The following is a 22385-nucleotide window of genomic DNA, read 5'->3' as shown; positions in this document are numbered from 1 at the left end:
CAAATCTCTGGGTACAAAGAGTGAATCCCAAGGCTTAGGCCATGCTCCTCCTGTATCAGGAGGGGATTAAGACAGGGGAACTTCCATGCAACAAAGGCATTCGGACAAAACCCACTGCATTTTATTGAAATGGGATGTGACATGTTCTCACGTGTTTCAGAGTCACGCTCAGAAAATACAAGTACACAGTGTATTTGAGTGAAGCCCGAAGAATTTAAGGGCCTTCGTAAAATGTGAATCAAGAGGGCATTTTAGAACACGGATTAGAATCTGAATTTAAATATCAGGACCGATCTCCTACCACTAGGAGACACTGGAGAAAGTTTACCCTCAGACCTGGATGGGCTTGTGTAAGACTGAGTGTGCCAGGGCCTGCTGGGGCGACCAGAGAGGAACTCCATCTCTGCACCGTGAGCCCTGCTTTCACTGTGTGCCTCACGGAAATCGTACTCTAGTGAACCTTCTCACGGCAGTCCCGACTGGATGAATCTGCTTTTAATCTCAGTAGCCTGCAGTGCCTCGGAATTTTGCTGTTGTTAAAACATCTGCTTATGAGAACTCCCCCGTTCATGCTAATGCTGCAGTGTTAGAGGGAGAATTCACCCCCTCTGTCCTGCTGTTTTCCCATGCATTTTGATGTTCTCGAAATCCCTCTGAGCCTTCCTGAATTCGTTTTTCTATTTTATTCTAATGAAATGGAAACTCAAACAATTAGAAAATGAAAACAATTAGGAGAAACTCAGCAAAAGAGGTCACTTCTTTGTTTTCTAACGCCCAGGGTGGCGCCCTTCCCATCAAAAAGGGTTCATTTCTCAGTGAGCGTTTTGAGAATCCCGCAGTTCCCGCAATCTGGGAGATACGGCGTCGTCATTTTACAGTGACATACTCTTCGTCGTCAGAGTCCTCTGGTCAACCCAAGGCATGGTGCTCTGCTGTTTTCCGCACCTGCTGCTGCTGCCGGAACTCAGCCCCTGGAGCCCCAAGCAGCTCCGCTCACTGGATCCCGTTCTCAGAAGTTCTCAGATGTCCTCATGCAACTATACCACTGGCCTGGCCACTACCATGGTAGGTTCTGGAAACAGAGCCTGCACATTTCTGTCTTGCCTTCCCAAGAAATCCCACTGCATCTGGGATTAGGCAGCTCTCTTCCCCTTCACTTTGGAGTCTTCAATATTCAGGTTACCCACGGCCCAGTGCTGAATGCCTGCAACACAACACACCGGGGTGTTTCTTAATAACTTTGAATGCCTGAGCCCCTGCCCAGATGCGCACCATCAGAAACAATGGCGCTGGGGCTCAGGAGTTTGCCTTGCATTAAGGTCTTCAGTAGATCCCCAGGCACATTAAAACTTAAGAAATATCAGGCTGCGGGGAGCCTGGGTGGCTCAGTGGGTTAAAACCTCTGCCTTCAGCTCAGGTCATGATTTTCAGGGTCCTGGGATCGAGCCCCGCATCCATGCTGTGCTTAGCAGGGAGCCTGCGTTCTCCTCTCTCTCTGCCTGCCTCTCTCTGCCTACTTGTGATCTCTGTCTGTCAAATAAATTTAAAAGAAAAAGAAATATTAGGCTGCAACCCTGGAATTTTGAACAACTAGGCCTTTAAACTCTGTAGCAACAGTAGTCCAGAGCTCCCAAACAAGCCCTCCTCTTCTCCTGAAGAAAAGAAGGAAACCTCTCTCACTCTCTCCGATGAGCTTACAGCTGTGGAAATAAGACGAAGTTTATTCTCCATTCAGACTTCCGGCGCCACGGGGGTTGAGTAGCAACCGTAAGAATCAAAGGTCACTGTGGTGAATGTTGGCAAGACACACACACACACACACACACACACACACACACACTCATAGGAAGAAACACAAACCTCAGATCATTAGCTTGAGTGTTAGCGGTTTTTATTCTCCTGGAGGAGTTCCTGTTTGTGGCAGGGCTTGCCAAAGTCCAGGTTTTAAGTGAGTCCTCCTCAATGGGTAACACTAATCACTCTCCCTGAGCAATCCCGAGCCTTCTGTTAAGGACAACGTAAGCATCACTTTAATGTTTGAATACCAAACTCACTTTCTTTTCCTTTCTTGTCTTTCTTTCTCCTCCTCTTCCTGCCCGGTTATAATTTAATTTGCTAATATTTTTAGAAGAGTTTTGAGCAACTATGAATCAGCCACTAAGCAGAATGTAAATATTCAGTGTGCAAGTATTTTCAGTAGCAAGGGATTAAAAGAACATAAGGGTAATTTGAATCCAAAGGTAATTTTAAAACCCACACATATTGCATGCATCAATGCTAATCTTGGTTTAGTGATGCTAAAAGAAATACAAATACAAATAAAACTAATTTAGCATCATAAATTTTATTTATATAGGAAAACAAAACATATGCATACACCAAAGTCTCAAATATCCAGATTAACTGCTTATAAACTCGTTTTTTTCTAGTAGCTGAAAGAGGTATACCGTGAGTAAACTCTTAACTGCTTTATCTTAATATTTCGCTTTAATTTTGTATTCTTTTTCATAACACCTCTGGGTTTTAACATAAAAATCCTGTAGAAAAATACTCTGGTAAGATATACCATATTTTATGGTGCCTTCACACATGATTCTCTGCTACACACCTGAGGTGGGACGCCTCACGGTTAAAATAACAGGATGAGTACCCTCTCTCCTCTCCATTTTTTCGGAAGCGTCCATACAACAATAGGCAAACATTTCATGTGATGTGGTTATTAATTTCTCTTTAATCACATGAGATGTTATAATTATAACGTTATCCCCTGAAATGATGGCTTCTGATAGAGTTGTCTTCTTTTCCTTTGCAGGGAGCATTCCGATGTCTATCTTCAAAATGGCCCAAATAGAATTGGAAGGATCTATAAGAAGGCTCTTTATCTTCAGTACACAGACAAAACCTTTACAACGGTTTTAGAAAAACCCATCTGGCTAGGGTTTTTAGGCCCTATTATCAAAGCTGAAACTGGAGATAATGTTTATGTACACTTAAAAAACTTTGCCTCTAGACCCTACACTTTTCATCCTCACGGAATAACTTACCGTAAGGAACATGAGGGTAAGTTCAGCTCATACTCTAGCTGGAATTTCCTCTAGCTTCTCTGTAGGAGCACTTTTTTAACTTGTAAATTATGGTTTCCCCTCTGGGATAAGACCTATCCCTGTGTCATTTAGCTTTAAGCGATTTTATTAACAAGTATTTTGGTTCATCATAATAAGGCTGTTTCCCTCGATTGCGCTTGCATTTTCAAGTGTGAACATAAGGGGACTTCTGGGCAGACTGATAGAATGAGTGAGTCAGTGAGAATGAGGACTTCCCTCCCAGCCAAAGAGAATGAGAGAACTAGGCAATGGGCATTAAGGCCTAGAAAAGGCAAACATCCAGAGGGAGGAAACAGGACTTGAAAGAGGGATTGTCTCACCTCTGAAGTTCCTATGTGTGAACATACTGTGGCCTTTGTCCCATACCCTTCTAACTTGGGATAAACTCATTTTTAGTACTCAATGATGGTAATGATGAGTGAAAGAGGTGGTGTTTTGTCGTGGATAAGAGCAAGGGCTCTGAAAGTAATAGACCAAGTTTCAAGTGCAGCTTTGACTTTTATTGGCTGAGTGATCTTAAGCAAGTTTTTAAATTCTCTTAAATTCTCTGTGCTTCAATGTCCTCATATATAAAATAGTGACAATAGTACATAATAATAACTCAATGAACATCAGATATTATCATAAGCAAAAATGCGGAGGCCATGCTAACTGAAATTACAAAGATTAAGTCTAGAAATGAAAATAAAATTAGTTTTTTTTATTATTAATTTTCTTTTTTAAAGAGGTATTGCTTTAGAAGGTGATTGTTTTGACCATATATCTTTGTTTGTTCTTCTGAAACAAACAAATATGTTCCTAACATGGAGGTTGACTGCTGTCTTATTTCTTTTTTTATGATTTAATGGTATATTAGGGCATTACTCATTTTTAAGTTATGGTAGTTATATTGTGTTGCTGTGAGAAGAAAAAAGAGCTCTTATCCTTTAGAGGTACATATTCAAGTATTTATGAATGAAATTATATGATGCCTGGAATTTGCTTTAGAATAATTCGATGGTGATGGAGATAAGAGTAGGTGAGGGTATAGGGATAAGGATTGGCCTTGAGTTATCATTGTTAAAGTTCAATTGACAGGTACGTGGAAGTTCATTATATTATTTTCTCGGCTTTTACATGTTTCTGGAAATTTCCAAAATTTAAAGTACAAAATTTTTAAAAATCTGTAGTTACTTCATGGGCATAAATTTGATATCATATAAGATGTTCCAAATTATAATAGAGAGTAGCCATTTTGCTCATGCTTCCATACCATGACCCCAAAGCAAAAGTTGTTCTTTAAATTGTAAACCAAAAGTCACTATTCTCTATTACTACTCCCTTAAGATTCAGTAAGTATAAAAAATAATAATGACCAAATTTTCTATGAAGCTTCCAGACCCCTTAGTCATTAGCCTCTCACTCCTTCACTCCTCTGTGTCCAAACAGGACATCACCAGATACACAAGAGGGCACATACTAGAAATTGTATAAATGTTTGCTGAAAAAATTAATGGAGCATCTATTCTCTCATTTAAGTTCAAATACATTCACATTGTAACTTTATTGCATATTGCTTCCCAGGGGCCATCTATCCTGACAACACGACAGATTTTCACAAAGCAGATGACAAAGTGTATCCAGGCGAGCAGTACACATACGTATTGGATGCCACCGAAGACCAGAGTCCTGGTGAGGAAGATAGCAATTGTGTGACCAGGATTTACCATTCCCACATTGATGCTCCAAAAGATATTGCCTCAGGACTCATCGGACCCTTAATAATCTGTAAAAAAGGTACATTTTTTTCATTGTTGATCACAATGTATGACCAAAAGGCAAGAGATGGGGCAGTTTGTTTTTTTTAACTATAAGTCAACTCTTCTGTGTTATGATTGAGTAGGTAAGGTTGAGGGGGGGGGGTGAATCCAGAAAAAAAGGAAAGAAACAGCAAGACAGGAAAAAAAGAAGGGATAAATGGAACAAGCATTCACACACATTGCTAAACAGTAAGAAACATGCTTTCCTGGAAGATAGGTTTTGCTCTATGTAATTTCCAACAGTGACGTTGAAGAGATGTATGACTTTACTGAAAGTGACCCCCTTAGCAGCACTCCGTGGTGATAGTTCTATAGCTATCTGTACTGTGTTGGTCAATACAGGATCACAGTATCTATTTCTAGCATCATGACAAAGATGACATAGTTCAGTAGCTTGAAACCTAATTCTTACTGGGATAATGAGTTACCTGAAAAGACTTACTGTCTCAGCTTATGGGACCAGAACATATACACACAACTTTAAATTCCAACCTTTACATCTGCCAAAGAGTATTGAATAATTATGTGGTCAGTGGATATTCAGATATATGAGGATCTCCATGCCCTGGACACTGACCATAAAATTTCCTGGTGTTTTCATGTTTGTAAAACAGAAGTGACTAATCCAGATTTGTGCTTTATAAGAAAAATAAATCTTTAAAGCTATAAATCACCTGCTAAAAATACATGTTAAAGATTAACTTCTACTAAAATAGTAATTTTTACTTCAGATTCTCTGGATAATGAAAAAGAAAAAAATATTGACCAAGAATTTGTGGTGATGTTTTCTGTGGTGGATGAAAATCTCAGCTGGTACCTAGATGACAACATTAAAAACTATTGCTCTGAACCAGAGAAAGTTGACAAAGATGATGAAGACTTCCAGGAGAGTAACAGGATGTATTGTAAGATTATAGAAGATGTTTTAATTTTGGTCTTATTTTTCTTGATCTATTAGGTCTGCTAGGTTTATCCTTCACATGAATAGATAGTGTGCTTCTTTATTTTTTTTTTAAGATTTTTACTTATTTACTTGTCAGAGAGAGAGAGAGAGAACACAAGCAGGGGAAGCCGCAGGCAGAGAGAGAAGCAGACTGCCTGTTGAGCAAGCAGCCTGGATCCCAAGACCCTAGGATCATGACCTGATATGAAGAGAGATGCTTAACAAATTGAGCCACCCAGGCATCACTAAGTTGTGTGTTTCTAGTATGGCCTTGATAAAAAGGCATATTAAATGTGCAACTTTATATTCAGCTAGATCAAATCAAAACTCTGTGCCTAGTAAAACTGGATACACCAAATTATTCCCAAACTAATAAGTAGAAAACATCGTCAATTATGGTTTAATGTATATGCATTTTATATTTATTTATATATTTGTTTAACCTTCAAACTCATCCCAACAATTATTTGAGGCAGCCTAAAATTATTAAACTAAATGCTTAAAATTATACTTATATCATAAAGCATTGAACTGTATTTAGGAAAATAGTTCTAACCACTACTTCTACAAGGTATTTCTTTTACTCATACATTTTTCATCTGCATCATTTTTCTTTTAACTTTTAATTCACTTTATTTCTTCTAGAAATGCTTTGTTTATTGCCTACGTTTCTCCTTAGCTCTTAATTGTGCCCCCAGACACAAAATAATGAGCTTAGTAAAGTTTTCTATCACTCAGAATTTGCATTAAAAAAATCACGTCTCTTAACATCAACTAGACCAAGAAGTATAGATTTTGTTTGTGTTTAGCTTCTTCAAAATAATCTTTACTCAAATCAGTAATACAAACTATCATATGATCTCCCTGATATGAGGAAGTGGTGATGCAACATGGGGGCTTAAGTGGGTACGAGAAGAATAAATGAAACAAGATGGGATTGGGAGGGAGACAAACCATAAGTGACTCTTAATCTCACAAAACAAACTGAGGGTTCCTGGGGGGAGGGGGATTGGGAGAAGGGGGTGGGATTATGGACATTGGGGAGAGTATGTGCTTTGGTGAGTGCTGTAAAGTATGTAAACCTGGTGATTCACAGACCTGTACCCCTGGGGATAAAAATATATGTTTATAAAAAATAAAAAATTATATTTAAAAAAAAAATAACTACCAAAGCAGAAAAATAACTAACAAAGTACAGAATTTTTTCACCAACTTTTGCTTATTTCTGGCTGGAAGGCCCTCTTTCTATACTTCAATCCTGCCTCTGTTCTGCAGTAATCAAAAATAGATGTTAGAAAAAGATACTCAAACATCTAGTTTGGGTCAGTCTGGTTGTACCGCTGTTGTATAATTCATGGTGCTACTGAGAAGCAATTTTCACCGTACTTCTAGGACCACCGAGTTTGAATAGTGATCCTAAATTTCTTCAAAAGGCTTTACATCACCCTGCCTTTGGACTTAGGGCTTTGTGGCTCTGGTACTGGTGCCTACAATCCTTCCCCTGCATTTCTTCTTTCCTCCTCCACATCTCTTCTAATTTTTTCTGCCAATCTTTTAAAAAAAGAAAAGAAAAGAAAAAAGCTTTCCTTGTGTTATTACACAAGTAATTCATATTCACTGTAGAAAATTGGCAGAGTTCTGATAGGCAGAAAGAAAACATTAAAGCCATTCATATTACCCCTGTCAATATGATACATGATTGATTACCAAATAAGCCTAAGTCTTTTAAAAAATTTATGTATAGATATTTTGTATGTGTATGAATATAAACACATATTTGTATTTATAAATACACATATTAATGAGGATAGCTCCTAACGGAGAAAGAAAACAGGTTTCATCTTCAGTGTTATGTTCATCTACTAATGCTGTGTTGACAAAATTCCTGAGGCTGAATTCAGGTCTAAAATAAGAGCGCTGTGATTGATTAGTGATGTCTGATGTGGGTACAGGAGGGAGGAATAGCAACAGGATATATGTCATGTATTTTCCATCCCAAATTCATTCTGTTTCTATAGAGATGACTATTACTGTCCCAGGCACCAATGTCTGTGAGTCACAATCTCTGTTCTTGGCTTACAGCTGTGAATGGATATGTTTTCGGAAGTCTCCCGGGACTCTCCATGTGTGCAGAGGACAGAGTCAGATGGTACCTTTTTGGTATGGGTAACGAAGTGGATGTGCATGCAGCCTTCTTCCACGGCCAGGTGTTGACTAATAAGAACTACCGAATTGATACAGTCAATCTCTTTCCTGCTACCCTCTTCGAAGCTTTCATGGTGGCCCAGAATCCTGGAGAATGGATGCTTAGCTGTCAGAATCTTAACCACCTGAAAGGTAAGGCATCTTTACCCAAAATGAGCTGTCAGCTGAAATAGCATCATGTCTCAGTTACACCACTAATGAGGTAATTATGGGGAATCAGGAATAATCTGAACCTTGAACTGGTAATGTAATTTCATTCCTATGACAGTATGCATCATAATGTAATAAAAAGGACTGAAAGACTAGAATTTTATAAAGTAATAAAATGTGAAATTGTACTAATTGGGGGAAGATAACAACTGGTTCTGATTGTGTACTCCTGTCCTAAAAGTTTAATTCCCTATATAACTTCTCAGCTTTATAAAATACACATTATCGTAAATGCCAGAAGATTTGCATGTGGTGCTGAAAGATAGTTTTTTTTTTCTTGGTTCTATCAAATATAACCAACTTTGTTCTTTGAAGTCCAGCTGTTCCTTGGTTTAACTAGCTAAGTTCCTCCTCTATCTCTTCAATATAAGAACATTCTTAGTTCTTAAAAAAAATACTAGTTTGTAATATTGATCTACTGAAGAAATTAAATTTAATCTGGGTCTTTTGGTATGTTAACTCTGACCTTCAGACATAACCTCACCTATTAAATATGACCTTGGCCTCAGAAGACCCAACACACTGGGAGCATAGCCATTTCGATATTGTCTGAGAACAATAATCATATATGCTCATTCTATTCCTCCTCCTCCACTCCACCTTGGCCCTTAAAATATGAAGTGAGGCCAAACCTCTCTTCATTAATTATCTATTAATGTGTCCCAAATTTCCCACCAAAAGACCTCCCAAGTGAAACCACAAAGATTGGTACCACATTTTTGATAATACTAGTGTTTAATATCTCTTTTCTGTGCCATATAGAGAAGTTTTACTGCTTGAATTTTCCACCAGTAATTTAGTTACTGCAGTTTACTCTAATTTTTAGTGTTGTTTCTAGCTGTCTATTTCTTCAATTCCCTTCTGTTATTTCACCGACAGTATTTACAAGGCAATAGGAGGGAAAACCCACTGGCTCCATTAACCAATGTTTCCTTCCATGTGGCTTTCAGCTGGTCTCCAGGCCTTTTTCCAGGTCCAAGACTGTAACAAGCCTTCATCAGAGGACAATATTCGTGGGAAACATGTTAGACATTACTACATCGCTGCTGAGGAAATTGTCTGGAACTATGCACCTTCTGGAATAGACATCTTCACCAAAGAAAACTTAACAGCCCCTGGAAGGTAATTCAGGAAAAAGACTATTATTTCAAAATAGGACTCGAAAGAAAGAAAGAAAGAGAAAAAGAAAGAAAGAGAGAGAGAGAGAAAGAGAAAGAAAGATCCACAAAAGATGGAATCAGGAATTAACATTATAACTGGTACCTGAAACTGAGTAACTACACTGCTAAATATTTATTAAAGTGTTTGGTATGAGTCTCCCTTTAGAAATATGACTTTTGAGTTCATGAAAGAAAACGATTTTAAAAATTATCAGATACTTAACAAATTCCTCAGAAAATACCAAGTATAATGAGACTGATCAATGCATTAGCTTTACTTTCATGAAAATACAGCACTATACTTTGGCTAATTGAAGTCAAATAAAAATTAGTTAATTAATTGGCTAATTAATTAATTTTTTAAATAAGAGAAAATACAGCATTGTGCAATCCGGCAGTATTAAGTACATTCACAAAATTGTACCATCATCCACACTATCCATTTCTAGAACTTTGCCATCATTCTAAATAGAAAGACTGCAACCATTAAATAGTAGCTTTCTAATCCCTGATAACTTCTACTTCCTATCTCTATGAATTTGCCTATTCTGAGCACTTAATACAAGTGGGATGATGGGAGTATTTGTCCTTTTTTGTCTGGCTTATTTCACTTAGCATAATGTTTTCATGGTTCATCCATGTCGTAGCATTTGTTCTTCTTCAAGGCTCAGTAATATTCCATTTTACACATGTATCACGTTTTATTTATCCATCTGTCTGTTGATGAAAATTTGGGTTGTTTCCATTTTTGGCTATTGTGAATAATGCAACTATGAACATGGAAGGATGAGCATATTGTTTACATCTCTGCTTTCAATTCTTTTGTGTACATCCCAGGAATGGAATTGCTCAATCATGTGACAATTGCATTTTTAATTTTTTGAGGAACAGCCATATTTTTTTCTACAGTGGCTGTACCAGTTTACATTTCCCCCAGTAATGTACAAGAGCTCCAATTTCTCCACTTCCTTGCCAATATTTATTTCACATTTTTTTATAATAGGCATCTTATTGGTTTTGACTTGTATTTTACTGATGATTAGTGAAGTTGAACATCTTTTCACGTTCTTGTTGATGATTCAGAGAAACATCTCTTCAAGTCCTCAAGTCCCATTGTTGAATTGGGTCGTTTGTTTTTGTTCTTGTTGGTAGTGGTTGTTAAAGCCTATGACTTCCTTACATATTTTGGATATTAACCTCTTACCAGATATATGGTTTGCAAATATTTTCTCCCGTTCTATAGGCTTTCTTTTCACTCTCATGACAGTATCCTTAGATTCACAGAAACTACTGTCCATTTCTAATAACTTCCACAGCCTCCCAGCTGTTCTTCCCTGCTTAGACTTCTTTCCTACTATCCATTCTCTATAAAGCACCCAAAGTAAGATTTCCAAAACGTTGATGAGATTATGCCACACCCCTGCTTCAAGTCCCTGCTCAAACATCACCACCCAAGGGGAGCTTTATTTGCCCCCAAGCGCCTTGGAAATGTTAAGTAGCTTACTCAATGACACATGCCATGTCCATGGCCAGGCCTGCCTCCACCCAGGTCTGTGATTCCTGAAGCAGATGTTTAGGTCCCAGTCTACACTGACATCCAGATGCAATGACTCCAAAGCTGCATCTTGTAAATTGTAGATTTGCATTTAAAATTGTTTAAAAGACACCCCACTTGGATGAGGTCCCTTCAAATCAGTATGTCCAATCTGAACCTATTGTCTTCCCCGTATGTCTGAGCTTCCTCCTCTGTGTGAATAGTCAATCACTGTGCATCCCTCAGTCAAGCCTGAAACCTGAGCACCATCCCTGACTCCCCACGTTACCACTCCCTCCTTCTCTCTTCATTATGTACTGCCTCGGTGTATCCTAAATGTCTCCAACAGTTGTCTACTTTTCCCCGACCTGAGGGATCCTCTTAAAATACTACTCCTGAATGCTCACATCTTTCAGAGCTTTCCCACTGCTCTGGGATGGAGTACTGAAACTTTAACTGGGTCCTGCTACCCACTCCTTATCTCTCCAAGTCTCACTTTCTCTCTTCTGCCTCTTTCTCTCTCTTTTGCCCTGCCCCGTTCACCATGCTCCGGTCATATTTCATAAAACATGCCGCATTCACTCTTTCCTCTGAACCTTCCACAGTGTGTTGCTTCTTTGTAAACACCCACCCCATTCTCCCCACCACATATATTTCATCTTTCTAACTTGACTCTCTCTCTTCTAGATCATTTTGAAAAATCACTTTCTTTGGAAAGTTTTTGGGGCCTTTTCCCAACGCTTCCCTTAAGCCCAGGAGAATGTTCCATAACACCCTGTGCTTATTGCTTGTTATTGTGTTGATCAGTTCATAGTCTGTCTTCTCTGATCAGTATAAAGTCCCTGTGGACAGGGCTGGGTCCAGCTTGCTTCTGGTTATACCATCAGCACATAACAAGTTCCCTGGTAAAAAGCAGGTGTCCAATACATTCATCAAATGGGAGAAGAGAGGAATGGGTTGACTCTGGCAAGTCAGATGCCTTTCTGAAATTTAATTTCTTCATTTATAAGAATGAAGGGGAGAATAATACCAACTTTGTTGCCATATTGTGTGAGTGTCAGATAATAAATGAAAGCTCCTAAGTACCTGGCTTGTGCTAATATGCAATGAACAGTAGATACTGAATTTTAAACATTTTGTAACTTGTTTTAAAGATTCCATTATAGAACAATTAATGACTATTAGGGGTTGATGTGGGTCATCCTAAAATTTTCCACTTCACTTGAAAAAAAGGAAAACTCTACACCATGATACCCCACCCATTAATTGAACAGCCTTCTACGAGGTGCCTAGTACCAGCTGCTTCTGTCTGAATATTTAGCAAATCATAAATAAGCCTTGCCTCTGAGCACTGGTCATAATTTTGCTTTGCAATTTCTCCTATGTGAATGCCTGCTGTTTGTTCTGCTCTCAACTCCGGTGTTAAACCCTTTTTCTTTTGGCAGTGCTTCAGAGGTATTTTTTGAACAGGGCACTACAAGAATTGGAGGATCTTATAAAAAGCTGGTTTATCGTGAGTACACAGATGCCTCCTTCACAAATCGAAAGAAGAGAGGCCCTGAAGAGGAACATCTTGGCATCCTGGGTGAGTCCATGCAGAATATCTGTGACTGTTGGACTCTTGTCCTGGACTACCTACCCAATCTCAGAAAGAACAGAAACTTCAGGACCCACAGTATGATTTCTACATATAAACTAAGGATGTGGAGGGTCATTCAATAATTAAAGGATAGCAGCTAATTACTTTTCCAATGAAAATTACCAATAGTAAATCTTCATCATTAAAAGCTCTGCTGACTTCAAATGATTTTTTGTTTCCTTCAAGAGGTAAGGAGAGTGGCACGTGAGTGGCTCAGTTGATTAGCCTTCAGCTCAGGTCATGATCCCAGGGTCATGGGATCAAGTCCCGCCTTGGGCTCTCTGCTCAGTGGGGTGTCTGCTTCTCCCTTTCCTCCCCGCTCATGCTCTCTGTTGCCATTCTTCTCTCAAATAAGTATATAAAGATTTTTTTAAAAGGGCAAGGAGAAATGTGTGTTTATGACTTGGTTTAAATTAATAACAACAAAAATAAAATAAATTGACAACAAAGCCATTAGCCTCTATTCTTAACTGAAAGTACATTCCTCTAGAATTAAAGTCCAGGCTACTAATGAAAAAGGCAGAGTCTGTCTTAGAACCTTGGGCACAACCCAGAGACCTGTTCTTGCTCAAACCTTCAGGCAGAATATAGTGGGTGAGCACACAGAGTCTGAATTCAGACTGTCCTCATGCCTCGCCTATGGGCTATGTGACCTCTGAAAGTACTGTTTACTCTGCCTGCTCTCTTTGTGTAAAATGGGAACAATAATAACAATAATAGTCCTGGGCCACCTTTGTGGTTCAGGCAGTTAAGCGTCTGACTCTTGGTTTCAGCTCAGGTCATGATCTCAGGGTCCTGGGATTGAGCCCCGCATCCACCTCTGCACTCAGCGGGGAATCGGCTTCTCTTTCTCTCTCTGCTCCCCGGCAGGCATTCGCAGTCTATCTCTCAAATAAATAAATAAATCTTTAAAAAATTAACAATAACAGTTCTTATCTCATAAAGATGCTGTAAGGATTAAATGAGTTAATGCACATTAACACTCAGAAAAGCACATGAGAAGCTCTCAATAAATACTATTTTATGTATTGCATAAAATATCTACTATATATGTTTTTATTCTATATTTGGTAACAATATTAATTTTGGTGAAAGAAAATCCATAAAAATGTTACTCTTCACATCCAAGACAATTTAACTTACCCTATTTGGGTGGTCAAGGTTTAACTAGCAGTCCCCTGACTCTTAGGACAAATATCGCACATCTGGCCAGCAGAAGGCTAGGATGAGGAATATAGACTCCTAATAATTTCTTGTCGATGTATAAAGCTGGTGAACCAACTTGGATGAAAATGATAACAAATTTCCTTAACCTGAAGATAAATCAGAAAGCCCTTATTCTTTCTAGCCTCACCATGTCAAGTTGATAACAGACTTTAAAACAAAAAACAAAAACAAAAACAAAACAAAACCAAAAAAAAGCAGGTGTTCCATTTGCCAGAAACAAGATGTTGCTGCCAGCAGTTTCTGCCAGAGGACAAGCCAAAATAAACAACTGTCTTACGTATTCTGTTTGTTATACGCCAAGGAAGACTAATAATGCGCTCTTTGTCCCTAGGTCCTGTCATTTGGGCAGAGGTGGACGATACCATCAGAGTCACTTTCCATAACAAAGGAGCATATCCCCTCAGTATTGAGCCAGTTGGGGTGAGGGTCAGCAAGAACAACGAAGGCACATACTATACCTCACTTCACAACTCCCTGAGTGGAAGTGAGTACAACATTCTGTAACCCAACTACATTTAACAACCTACTGTGCTGGTCGGCCAGGGAAAACTGCCCAGCAAAAACTGTAGGCAGAAACTTCCAAGGAAGCCGCTCATATATCATTCTTAGGCATCGTGCCAGGAAGCAAGTTAACCTCTTCTCCTTCCATTTCCAACTGGTATATGGAATTTTGTCCTGCCTTAATTGGATGATTTTTGACAATGCTGGTAGGAACTTACTGAGATTATATCAATTATACATTTCCGGGGTACTGTTTGGGTGAATTTTAGACTTGAAAAATGTTCTTAAAATTGTAAGATTAGATGCTCATTAGAATATTTGAAAAATAGAAAAAGTATAGCCAAAAATATTATCTATAGTTCTATGGATAACCACTATGATATTCTTATATAACCCTCCAGTCTTTCATCTGTGTACATATAATATATATTTGAATGTAGTTGAAATCATAGTATATAAATACTTGTCATTGTATTTTTATACTGTTTGTTTCCTTAGCATTATAAGCATTTTAATATAACTTTAATAATACAAATAATCCATTTTACGCATGCATTTGGGTATTTCTATGTATCAGGCTGACAAATGAAGACAAGTGCTTTTGCCACCTCTTACAGTGTGACTGTGGGCAAATTATTCAGTCCCTCTGACCTCAGTTTCCCCAAGTGTAAAATCAGGATATTTGAACATGATCATCTGCAGTTACCTTTCAGTTCTGAAGTTATTTTTAATTCAGTTTTGTTCAATAGAACATGTATGGATTATACCCTCTTTTCAGGTGTTGTTCTAGCAAAGGAAATATAGAGACACTGCTTCCTTCAGGGCACATTCCTTCAGGTACATTCTGTTTGTGGGGGAAATACACATAACCTAGCATGAAAGGTACTGGGGACATCATCAGCGGCTTTGAGAGCAGCCCTGTCTTAGTCTGTTCAGGCTGCTGTAACTAAATTCCACAGACTGGGTGGCTTATAAACAACAGGACTTCATTTCTCACAGTTCTGCAAACAGGAAGTCCAAGATCAGGGGGCCAGCGTGGTTGGATAAGGACCTTTTTCTGGGTCTCACACTTCTTGCTGTGTTCCCATGTGGTAACAGGGGCTAGGGAGTTCTGTGGGATCTCTCTTTAAGGGCACTAATCCAATTTAGGGGGTGCTCTAGTCTCATGGTTTAATCATCCACCAAAGTCCCCACCTTCTAGGACTATCTCATTGGGCATTAAGATTCCAATATGTGAATTCTAGGAGGACACAAACATTCAGACCATAGCAGGCACCAGTCACAGACCGGTTAAGAGGAGGCTTCCTGAAGGAAATCACACCCATCGTGACCTGACACAGGAACACAAGTGGAACACCATTCAAGAAGGATTTCATTCTAATTCGTAATAAGGAACTGAGAAGTGGGTTGTCTTGGACTAAACCCGGTCTACTTGGTAGCTCAAATGACCACATTAGAAAGCATACTTAACCTCTCCAATGTGATGTTTCTCACAGGTGTGCCTCCTCCTCCAGCTTCACATGTAGCACCCAAACAAACATTCACCTACGAATGGACTGTCCCCAAAGAAGTGGGACCCACTTACAAAGATCCCATCTGCCTATCTAAGATGTATTACTCTGCTGTGGATCCCACCAAAGATATATTCACTGGGCTTATCGGGCCAATGAAAATATGTAGGAAAGGAAGTTTACATGTAAACGGGAGACTGGTGAGTCCAATGAGGGAAAATTTAAAGGACTTCTCAATCCCTTTGAATTATCATTATTATAAGAAAAATTGTGGGTTTTGAGACAGTGAGGATTTAATACATAATATTTATTACAAATTTTTCTCCAGCTCGTAAGAGCTCTCCTATGCATAAATTCTCCGGCTAACATGATTATTTCAAGATGAGTTGGAAACAGACTTTTCTTAGAATCCAGGGTCTTTTATGATACTTTTAGACTTCAACACACAAATAAAAAATGATAATTGGTCACTCAACATTCACTGAGGAAAAAGTACTGCTTAAAGCATTTTTAAAAAGGAGGAAATGACCATTTGACCAGGAAAGAGAAATACCTAACTCCATCATGTTTTTAATCTCTAAGTATTATAATATGAACCTATAAAAGATAAGGGCTCTTTAAAAAATAGCCCTCAATATAATGATCATAACTTAGAATCATCATAATAATGTTAGTATCATCAATTTTTAATCAAATTTTTTCATCACATTTCTAATCAGTGTTCCCGTTTTTCCAGCTGCCTCTTAATTGTTTCAAGTTTGTTGTTTGAATCAGTATGCAAATAATGACACACATTGTAATCAGTTGTTGTGTTTCTCAAGGTTTCTCAAGGTTGTATTTTTTTCCTGTCACAAGGGTCATTTATCTTATGGAAGTTTCCCTTGCCTGGATTCACTGCTCATACTCCTATGGTGTCATTCAGCATGTTTTTTTCTCTTTCCCTCAATTTCTTATAAATCAGTGGCTAGATCTACAGATTTGATCAAATACAGGTTAGATTTTTTTTCCCTCAGTACTGCCTCATGTGTGCTACTGGGTACTTCCATCAGCTGGGAATGTTGTCGGCCTCTGAGAACCATTTCTTAGATTCATAAACTAATCAGGGATAGTACAATAGTAACATCCTGATCCCATCATTCTTTATTTATTAGCCAGTATGTTTCCATAAACAGAAATTTCCCTTCATGGATTGTTTGGTTAGCCTGAGGTACATGTTCTATAAGAAAGGAGTGACAAATGCTTGATTCTTTCCCTTTATTTACAAGTTTTCAAAGTAATAGTTCTCCTCTAACATACTTCAAAGATTCTTAATAATTTTTTCTTGTTAAGTGCTATTGTGAACTCATGGATTTAAGAATATTTGGTATGTTTAAAATCACTGATATTTTCACTATAGATGCCCCCCAAATTCTATTTCTTGCCACGGAGGAGATTTGTTCTGGTTGATTCCTTCATTTTCAGATGAACTTAGTAGTCCTTGAAGCTTCCTTGATTTTTAGCATAAAAAGCTATTTTAGGTTCATATTATACACTTTCTGAGTCAGACCTAGAATCAAAAAGCCCTAGTTCTTTTCAGTAAGAAATTATATTCAGAACCACAATCTGGGCACTATGGGTATTCATTTCTATTGGCTTAATCATTGTTCCTAGCCCTTTTCTATGGGCAGAACTAGAAAATGTACTTTTTCAAGAGAAAATTTATCATGAGTTCATACTGATACTTTCTATTCAAATTCAGGTCTAAGGATTCTTATTGTTTTTTACTTAACTTTATTTATCTTACATCAGTACTCCCTTCAGCTGCACTGAAAAATCTTAGTTCTCAATGATACCAACATAAACATTTACTCAATTCATTGAACACTATGCATACAATAGCCTCAGAATCATAATTACAATACTACAGCCAGAATATAATTACTGAAAACAATTTAAGATTTGTTTGCTGCCCTTTTGGTCCTTAGAGTAGATCCCACTGGGGATGTTCTGTCAAATTACAAAGTTAAAGTCATTTGGAATAGTTCCTCGCTGTGTAGTTTTGCTATCCACCAGATACACAAGTTTATTGAATTTTACTTCTGTTTCTTTTAGGGATTGCCTTTAAAATTGTAATATTATTTATAATAATGTAAAATATTTCCTGGTTCCACATCAAATCTACAAAAAGAGACATATTCAAAGAAGTCTAGCTCCTATCCTTTCTCCCCTCTTATTTATTCTCTTATTATAAGCACCTTTTATTTTTAGCTTTAGAGTTTTTTATTTTTTCACTATTATTTTTGTCAACTTAACTTTTCAGCGCACTTTAAGGTTAACAGCAAAATTAAGAAGAAAATGCAGATTTCCCATATATCCCCTACCCACTACCCCCCCCCCCCCATACACACAGCCTCCCTTAGGATCAACATTTCCAACAGAGGGCACCTGTGTTACAATTGATGAACCTACACTGACACATTGTTATCATCCAAAGTCCATAGTTTACTTTAGAATTCACTCTCGGTGTTTACATCCTGTGGGTGTAGACAAGTGTATAATGGAAATGTCCACCATTATGGAATCATATAGAATATTTTCACTGCCCTAAAAATCCTTTTCCATCTATTTATCTCTTATTACCAATCCCCAACCCCTGGTAACCACTGGTCTTTTTAATAATTTATAGTTTTGCCTTTTTCCAGAATGCTGTAGTTAGAATCATACAGTATATAGCCTTTTCAGACTGGCCTCTTTCACTTGGTAATACACATGTAAGTTTCTTCCAAGTCTTTTCATGGCTCAGTAGTTCATTCCTTTTTAGTGCTGAATCATGTTCCATTGCCTGAATATACCAGATTTTTTATCCATTCACCTGCTGAAGACCATCCCGGTTACTTCCAAGTTTTGGCAATTGTGCATACAGCTGCCATAAATATCCATGTGCAGGTTTTTGTGTAGACATAAGTTTTCAGCCACTTTGGGTAAATACCAAGGAGTCCAGTTGCTCGACTGTATGGTAAAAATGCATTTCGTTTTGTAAGAATACCAAACTGTCTTCCAAAAATGGCTATACCATTTTGCATTCCCACTAGACATGAACAGGTGTTCCTGTTGTGCCACATCTTTGCCAGTATCTGGTGTGGTCAGTGTTCCAAATTTTGGTCATTCCGATAGGTGTGTAGTGGTAACTTGTTTTTGTTTTAATGTTTGTTTCTCTAATGATATAGGAAGTAGAACATTTTTTCAAATGCTTGTTTTCCATCTGTTTATCTTCTTTGGTGAGGTATCTGTTAAGGTCTTTGCCTATTGGTTAATAGTGTTGTTTGTTTTCTTAATGTTGAGTTTTAAAACTTCTTTGATATCTTGGATAATTGTTCTTTATCAGATGTGTCTTTTGCAAATATTTTCTCCCAGTCTGTGGATTGTCTTCTCACTTATCTGGACATTATCTTATATAGAGCCTAAACCGTGATTTTGATGAAGTCCACCTGATCTATTATTTATTTCATAGTTTGTGCCTTTAGGTATTATATCTCAAAAGTTCTAGCCAAGGTCATCTGGATTTTTCTTATGTTGTCTTTTAGGAGCCTTATTTATTTTACATTTAGGTCTGTGATCCATTTTGAGTTAATTTTTGTAAAGAGTGTAAGATCTGTGTCTAGATTCTTCTTTTTTTTTTCCCCGCTTGTAAAAGAGCAGTTGTTACATCACCATTTGTTGAAAAGACTATCTTTGTTCCTATGTATTGCCTTCGCTCCTTTGTCAGAGATCAGTTGACTAAATTTATGTGAGTCTACTTCTGGTCTCTCAAGTCTTCCCATTGATGTTTTGGTCTATTCTTTCACCAGTAGCATAGTGTCTTGATTGCTGCAGTGTTATAGTAAGTTCTGAAGTTGGGAAATGTCTAGTCTTCTGACTTTGTTTTTCTTCAGTATTATGTTGGTTATTCTGGGCCTTTTGCCTCTGTACAAACTTCAAAATCACTTTGTTGATATACACAAATAATTTTCTGGTATTTTTATTGGGACTGCATTGAATCTATAGATTGAATTGGGAAGAACTGACAGCTTGGCAGTATTGAGTCTTCCTATCCATGAACATGGAATTTCTACTTAGGGTAAGGTAATAGTAAACAGAAATTCTAGTTTAGATAAGGTGAATGTAATATTTGAGGTGAGATCTAAATTTCAAGAAGGAAGTCTTGCAAAGATCTAGGGGAAAGTGAAGGGAATAGCTAGTCCCAAATGTATAATTTTTTAAAAAATTTTTATTTAAAACATTTTTATTTAAAAATTTGCTATGTATCTTTTTTCCTTTGATCTGTAAGCATGATGAAATACATTAAGGATTTCCTAATGTTGAACCAGTCTTGCCCTTCTCAGGAAAAACATTATTTGAACACTGTGAGTTTTTTTGTTTGTTTGCAAATTTTCATTTAAACTCTAGTTAGTTATCATACGGGCAATACTAGTTTCAGGAATAGAATTCAGTGGTTTGTCACTTATAACAACACTCAGTGTTCATCGTAACAAGTGCTCTCCTTAATACCCATCATCCTTCTAGCTCATCCCCTGCCCACCTCCCTCCAGCAACTCTCAGTTTGCTCTATAGAGTCTCTATGGTTTCTTTCCCTCTCTATTTAGCTCCTCCCATATGTTCATATGTTTTGTTTCTTAAATTCCACATGTGAGGAAGTCATATGGCATTTGTATTTCTCTGACTGACTTATTTCACTTAGCATAATACCCTCTAGTTCCACCCACATCATTGCAAATGGCAAGATTTCATTTTTTTAATGGCTGAGTATTAGCCACACACACACACACACACACACACACATATGTAGGTATATATACGTATACATATATATATATATATATACCACCTCTTCTTCATCCATCCATCTGTTGATGGACATGTGAGCTCTTTCCATAGTTTGGCTATCATTAATAGTGCTGCTATAAACACTGGGATGCATGTACCCCTTTGGATCTGTATTTTTATATCCTTTGGGTAAACATCTAGTAGTTCAATTGCTGGATAGAACAGTAGTTCTATTTTTAGCTTTTTGAGGAACCTCCATACTGTTTTCCAGAGTGACTGCTCCAGTTTGTATTACCACCAGCAGTGTAAGAGGGTTCCCCTTTCTCTGCATCCTTGTCAACACCTGTTGTTTCTTGTGTTGTTGATTTTAGCCATACTGACAGTTGTGAGGTGGGATCTCATTGTGGTTTGGTTTGTATTTCCCTGGTGATGAATGATGTTGAGGGTCTTTTCAAGTGTCTCTTAGCCATCTCTATGTCTTCTTTGGAAAAATGTCTGTTCATGTCTTTTGCCCATTTCTTAACTGGATTATTTGTTTTTTGGGTGTTGCGTTTCATAAGTTCATTATAGATTTATCAGATATGTCATTTGCAAATATCTTTTCCCATTCTTTAGGTTACTGTTTTGTTTATTGTTTCCTTCTCTGTGCAGAAACTTTTTATCTTGATGAAGTCCCAATAGTTCATGTTTGCTTTTGTTTCCCTTGCTTTTAGAGACATGTCTTTCTTGTAAAAAGTTTCTGTGGCCAATGTCAGAGGGGTTGTTGTCTATATTCTCCTCTAAGATTTTGATGGTTTCCTGTCTCACATTTAGGTCTTTCATCCATTTTTGAATTTATTTTTTTTGTGTATGGTGTAAGAAAGTGGCCAAGTTTCATTCTTCCACATGTTTCTCTCCAGTTTTCCCAACACCATTTGTTGAAGGGACTGTCTTTTATCCACTGGATATTCTCTCCTGCTTTGTTGAAGATTACTTGACTGTATAGTTGTGGATACATTTCTGGGTTTTCTATTCTGTTATATTGATCCATGTGTCTGGGGTGTTTTTTGTTTGTTTGTTTTTTGTTTTTTACCAGTACAATACTGTCTTAATGATTACAGCTTTGTAATAATGCTGTAATAAGTCTGGAATTGTGATGCCTCCAGCTTTATTTTTCTTGATCAGGGTTGCTTTGGCTCTTTGGGGTATTTTGTGGTTCCATACAGATTTTAGGGTTGTTTGTTCTAGATCTGTGAAAAATGCTGGTGGTATGAGCACTGTGGCTTTTTAATTTTTTTCCAATATATTTCTGTGTAGAATTTGATAGTGTTTTATTTAGAATTTCTCATTTAAACTGTAAGCAATATTATTTTAGATTTTGTGTGTGCTTTTTTAGATATTAAATCACGGTTTTACTATCTTCATCAAACAAATTGAGAAGATTTATAATTCCCAATTAAGTAAATTGGGAAGATTTGAATACTTTGGAACTGTTTAAATAGATAGGAATCATCTGCTCCTTGGAGATTTGAAAGAGATAGTCTGTAAAATTATTTTAACTGTGTGACTTAAAAAGAAGTAGTTAGGGTTTCTTTCTTTCTGTCTGTCTATCATAATATGTTTTAATCACATTTTCATTTCACCTATGGATATTGGTCTATTCAGGTACCTTCCTCTAAGTCAGCTTATCACACTTATTGTACATAATGATATTTTGTTCCTTCCCCATACATGTGGTTATATCCTTTTCTCTGTTTTATTGTGGTATAT

General features: G+C 37.5%; 1 protein-coding gene across 5 annotated transcripts in view; it reads left to right on the top strand.

Annotated features, from left to right (window-relative positions):
• CP (ceruloplasmin) overlaps nt 1-22385 on the top strand; it is a 58516-nt gene that overhangs the window by 7580 nt on the left and 28551 nt on the right. For all 5 annotated transcript variants that reach the window (XR_014300791.1, XM_082691709.1, XM_082691710.1 and 2 more), the window contains exons 4-11: nt 2813-3060; nt 4668-4880; nt 5635-5808; nt 7929-8183; nt 9212-9383; nt 12401-12540; nt 14153-14305; nt 15819-16033. Coding sequence is in view for 4 of the 5 variants with exons in the window: in XM_082691709.1 (XP_082547835.1) it covers nt 2813-3060; nt 4668-4880; nt 5635-5808; nt 7929-8183; nt 9212-9383; nt 12401-12540; nt 14153-14305; nt 15819-16033 (1570 nt within the window). In the remaining variant the exon portion in view is untranslated. The remainder of the gene's footprint in view (nt 1-2812; nt 3061-4667; nt 4881-5634; nt 5809-7928; nt 8184-9211; nt 9384-12400; nt 12541-14152; nt 14306-15818; nt 16034-22385) is intronic.

Source organism: Mustela nivalis, assembly GCF_964662115.1.
Source record: "Mustela nivalis genome assembly, chromosome: 1".
Lineage (NCBI taxonomy): Eukaryota > Metazoa > Chordata > Mammalia > Carnivora > Mustelidae > Mustela > Mustela nivalis.
Note: the sequence above shows the minus strand (reverse complement) of the source record. Positions and strands in the feature narration are given on the sequence as shown.